The 6,000-nt window shown below is 24.1% G+C and overlaps 1 protein-coding gene across 1 annotated transcript in view; it reads left to right on the top strand.

Moving 5' to 3' along the window:
* The first annotated feature begins 492 nt into the window (after nucleotides 1-492).
* Nucleotides 493-6,000, top strand: part of LOC100212297 (ribosome biogenesis regulatory protein homolog) — a 28,979-nt gene continuing 23,471 nt past the window's right edge. The window contains exon 1 of the mRNA XM_065803483.1: nucleotides 493-781. Within this exon, the coding sequence (XP_065659555.1) occupies nucleotides 618-781 (164 nt within the window). The 5' untranslated portion in view covers nucleotides 493-617. The remainder of the gene's footprint in view (nucleotides 782-6,000) is intronic.

Here is a 6,000-nt window from a genome sequence, read left to right as displayed (position 1 = left end):
ATTAATGCGCTTGTCCGGTATATATATGTATATATATATATATATATATATATATATATATATATATATATATATATATATATATATATATATATATATATATATATATATATATATATATATATATATATATATATATATATATATATATATATATATATATATATATACAATATATATATATATACATATATATAGGTATATATATATATATATATATATATATATATATATATATATATATATATATATATATATATATATATATATATATATATTGTGATTACTATGGTGCTCCCATAAATCCTTAGGTAATGTAAATATTATTACAGTTCGTGTATATTTAGTCGGATATTTGGTTACCGACAACATAATTTTCATATAATTTAACAGAATTGCATGAAAAATACTTTGTACGCAACTAGTGGAATAAAAAAAAAAAACAATTTTGCGACCTATTTGAAAGCGTTTTGCGCGTTTACAACTTGGTTTAAATTATATATAATAATAAAAATATATTAATAAAAATAAATTTCGATTTGTAAAAAGTTGGACACCAAGCATTTTTGTTTAGACAGGGACAACCGAGACCCAAAAGCGTGGTTTGAAAAATAAAAATGACATCAAGTGAAGTTGACACTGTATCTCAAATTGTTGCAAATCAACGTGAAAACGAGTCAAAATTTAAATCTATTGATGTTTTTAAAGAAGTAGATCCAGTTATAGATCTAGGAAATCTACTATTATTAGATCTACAACCTGTTAATTCAGACGAATTAAAGTAAGATTTAAAACAACATTTAAACAATGATTTAAAAAAAATGTATCTGATACATAAAAGTTCGTAAAAATACCTGAACTACGTTTTGTATATCACAGGATATTGACTTATACATACAGTTTTTTGTTTTATAATACTATAAATTCTGTTACTATAAACTTTATAGTAAAGTATGTATAAATAGTTTACTTTAAAGTAAACTATGTATAATATAAATAACGTAATTTTTGGCGCTTCTTGACTTTCTCTTTTTTCTTTAATTACACAGCTCGGTTTTTATTGTTGTTATAACTGAAATTTATGTAGTTTTTAATTGAAATTCATTTGAATATTTTAATGTATTTTTATTTAAAATCTTTTAGACATAGCTTTTTAGATGTACACACATGGACTGACAAATAGGGATTATGGCAATTACATGTACATACATCGACTGACAAATAGGGATTGGCGTAAACAAAGCTACATGTTTAGGGTCAGGGTTAGGATCAGAACCAATTAGAAACTAATGGGTTTTGTTTTAAATAGTTTTAATAAAAACAAAATGTTAATAAAAACTGGGTTATTTTAAATTTTACTAAAAAAAAGAATCTAATCATATTCGAGTATGAAGAAAATGGCATATATTAATATTTTTTGTGTAATTTTTTAAACTTCAACATTGAATTAGAGTGCTTTCCTCAAATACTACTGAAAATAACTGTTGGCTTTGCAATGGCATCGCAAATGGTGGAAGTATTTTTTCAATGGCGAAATGCTGAAAAATAGAAAAAAGAAAAAAAAATTGTTTAGAATAGAAGATTTACAAAAAACTAATGAAGTGAAAACAAATAAAATATTTAAAATATAAATTGAAGAAAAATATTAAATAAACAGAACATCTAAAAGCAAAGTTAAAAGAAAAAATGTTCTTGAGATAATCGAAAATAAAAAACTTTAATAAGTTCTTAAAAGAAAACAAACAAAAAAAAAAACAATTTTCAAGTTTTAATAATTTATGTTGTTTGCATTGTTTATATTGTTGTGTATTTTTGTGTATTCTTTATATTGTCGTTTATTTCTATTTTTGTTTATACTGTCATGTAATTTTGTGCATCATTTATATTGATGTGTTCATATGTGTATTGTTTATATTGTTGTGCATTTATTTTTTATTTTTTTTTGTGCGTTATTATTGCTAATTATTTTTTATTATTGTTGCGTTTTACATTTGTTGCTATTAATCAAGTGATTTCCTTTTTTTTTTGTCTCATCATAATATTTAAATATATCTTTTTGTTTGCTTTTTTATTTTCTATCACCCTTCTGATTGTTTTATGTTGTGTTATCTCATTCATTCATTATCTCTCATCTCTGCTCATTCACTTTTTCCTTTTTTGTTATTAGTCTTGCTTTTTTTAATAGTTACTGTTCTTCTTTTTATTATAATTATTTTTAATCACTATCTATATTATTAATTTTTGTTGTTTGTTTGTTTTTTGCTTTATTGTTTTATTTTATTAAGGTGTCACACTAATGACTAGTTTTTAACTATACGAGTGACACCGAACCTAATTTTGTAAAATTATAAATTAACCTGTAATTTTTTTTAATTTTATGGTTTAATAAATGGATAAAAATAAAATTGTAAACAGTGCTACTGAAACAGTGCCAAATAGTTGATGGAAGTATCAACTTTGGAAATAATCTCTGGAAATATAAAAAAAGATTATATATATCATTACCTATATATATATAAAAAAAAGATTAAAAAAAATGAGAAAATCATCAGCTTAAAGCTAAATTAGGACAAAATATAAGAAAATAAATTCTTGATTTTTTATCAATTTTTTATCTGTTATATAAAATGGATGATCAATTTAGATGACATTGTTAACAACTCAAAGTTATTGAGTTTGAGAACAATTAAAAAAAAAAAAAAAATGGCTTGGAATTAAGGTTTCTTTAAAATATTTTTGTGTTCCTGAACTTAGTTTAAAAAGTTAAAAAAAAAGCATACTTAGGTATGTTATAAGAGAAGAAATTTGCTTAATATTCTAGAAGGAAAAATTATATCTGCTAACATATAATCTTTTGTAAGTTTTTGCATTTAAAGGGAGATTTAAGTCAAACGAAAATCTTTATTTGCAAATTTAGCTTTTATCTCAAGTTAAATAAAAAACCTAATTCTTCTGTGCAGTCCAATGACCGTTTGCCACAAAAATTTAAAAATCTTACCGAATAGCCAATTGTTTTATCTTCAGAATTAATTTGGACAATAAATACTAGGTTTCACTTAATTTTGTGCACTTTTGATCCAACTTGTTTATAAGTCCTATTAACCTTTAGGACTTAAAAAATCCAATTAATTTTTTGTTTTCAATGTATTTTCTCTTGCTTTTTGTCTTTCTTTTCTCCATTTTGTTTCATTTTCTTGTCTTCAACAAAAACGAATGTGATGTTTTTGAATCTTTTCTGCTTATTATAATGTTTTTAAAATTGTGAGGTAGTTTTAAATGAAGAATATTCCATTCTCAATCTGAACTAGTTCCATAACTACTAAAGTCAAAGCCCTCCACTAAACACCTTTGGACATTCAGACATAGTCACATAAGTTTACATGGTCTAAATTATAATGAGGCTGTGCTCTTGGAAATTTAATCAGAGGTTTTTAGTGATTTTTATCTTTGTCTATTCAGCTAGGTCAGTATTTGCTAGGTCACTATCGCTGATAGGTTGTATTTTACTTACAAAATTTGTATGTCTGTTAAATAACTTGCCAAATATAAAATTAAAAAAACTAGTTTTAACAAATTGAACATGCATTAAACATGTACAAAAAAAAAACATAAGTCAATTGAAATTAACGGTTTTGATTTTGTGTCATTACTTTATTTTGCATTTAGAACATTTGATAGAGTAATTATTTACATTTAAATCAAAAATTTAATTGGTAAAGTATTCACAAACTGAGCTATGATATTTCTTTTTATTTCACTGTTTATTTAATGTTCTGGTACATATTGTTTTTTTTTCTTGTCTAAAATGTTTTGCTAAAATTGGTACTTTGTTTTGACAATTACCATATCCTGTTTTCACTGCTTTAGTCAAAAATCCTCTTCTTCTAAAGCAGGTTTACAACCTTTAAGTAAAACAAATATATTAACTTGAATCTTATGTAATTTTATTGCTAATGTAAAATTATATTTAACATATGTTATATTTTTACTAGTGTATAACTACTTAATACATTACTAAATTATCTTTTGTTTGGCAGCACCGTACCTGCCATTTTTCCTATTACTGATTACCTGAGCAGGTATGTTATAATTTAAGCTTACCATTCTTATTGACTACCTAGAACATTAGCAACACTGGCTATAAAAGTTTCCTTGTTGTATATTTAGTACTTCTGTTTTTTCTTGGAGTCCATAGTCACTTTAGAATATAAAATTTACACACACATATACAATTTATATCAGCCCTCGGAATTAAGGTTGGCATTTAGCAATGCTGACTGTGTTTAAGACTGCCAAACTGAAAGTGTTTAAGATCGCCAAATAATTACTGACCTCAATTCTATGTTTTATGGTAAGACCATTTTGTCAAAATTTTTTTGCCGACCTGATAAAAGTTTTTTTCTCCTGCCTCTAACTGTTCAAGGTCTTCATCAAATTGCCGATCCCATTTTTCCTGATTCCGAGGGTTGGTATATATAAAATTTACATATGTATATTTTATACTATTTTTAAAAATCATTATATAATCTTTAATAACTATAAATAATCATTATATAATCTTTTAAAATCATTTTATTGCTATATTATAAAATATGAATGACTTGAGCGGAATAAACTTTTTTAATGCAATTAATTAAAAAGTTCGAGTAAATTTATTGAAAAAATGTTTTTAGGATATTGAGCAATTGTTTTGAGTAAATTGATCAAATGCTTAAAGTTAATAAAAAAAATGTTTGAGTAAAAAAAATAAAATAAATAAAGTTTATTAAAAAATAGCCCTCTTATTTTGTTTTTCAAATTATAATATTGCTTTCTCCACTTTTCAACTCTTGTCAAATTTTAGCTCTTTTTTCAAATATTTATTTCAAATAACTCTCTTTTTTCTGGTTTTCTGGGGTTACATATCTTGGGATGCAATCATCCATCTGTTAAGTGCTTCAATACAATATTTTTGATGCTCAACATATCTTGAGATCTTTTTTTTAGTCTCACAAATATATCAATGTACCTAAAAATGTTTTTAAATATTTAAATGATTTTAAGCCTAAATTTTACATAGTATTTTTAAGAATAATTTTTTCAAAATATCAATTGACTATTTTATTCTATATTAATATTTCTTAAAATAAAAATTTGAAACAATTAAATATATATTTTTAATTATTTCGCTAATTTATATGTGGTAGTGGTGTAGTGGTAAAGCGCTCCCTTCATAAGCGAGAGGTTCTGAGTTCGATCCCCACAATGTCCCTGGTAGTACTGCGCTCCACTTGTTTCTCCCCGCAGCGGCCTTGTTCGTCAAGTTTCGTGTTTCGGAGTTATAGAGCTGAGAGAGGGTTATAACCACAATTAAGTAGCCTCCTCGTCTGTAGTGGCCTTTTGGGCCTTGGGGAGGTGAATTAACAAAAAAAAAAAAAAAAAAAAAGTTAAAATAATTTTTTTATCAGGCTTTAGCCAAATATATAAAAAAATTTATCCTCTGGAAACACTGTTCTTAAAGTTTAATTTTATCAGATTATCAAACTTGCAATGTATTTTTAAATTTTTATTGCAGGTTTTATTTGAAGTCAGAAAAAACTTTGTCTTACATGCTTTACTTGTTTTTTTTTAAACTTGTCAGACAATGTCAAACATTAATGCTCAAAGATTAAAAATTATTTACTATTTTTTCGAATGTAAATTTGCATAAGAAAAAGTTACTATTTTTAAAATTAAATTTTTATTCTTGGCAAAAACTTATAACAAGGTTGAACATTTAATGGGTCCCTATTATTAAAAAAAAAGTTTTTCAAAAGTATGTCTTTTTGGGTCTCAAATAAAGTAAAATTATATAAAAATTTCAAAAATAATAATCAATAAAATAATAATAGAGTTATATCTATAATAGAAGTTTTTATTTAATTATATATTAAACTCTTTAATGATGTCTTTTAAAATTTTAAAAAATAAGAGTCATTTTACGAAAAAAATTATTATTTTAGATTTTATTGCAATTGAAAC

The sequence above is a fragment of the Hydra vulgaris genome, chromosome 08 (assembly GCF_038396675.1).
Source record: "Hydra vulgaris chromosome 08, alternate assembly HydraT2T_AEP".
Classification (NCBI taxonomy): domain Eukaryota; kingdom Metazoa; phylum Cnidaria; class Hydrozoa; order Anthoathecata; family Hydridae; genus Hydra; species Hydra vulgaris.
Note: the sequence above shows the minus strand (reverse complement) of the source record. Positions and strands in the feature narration are given on the sequence as shown.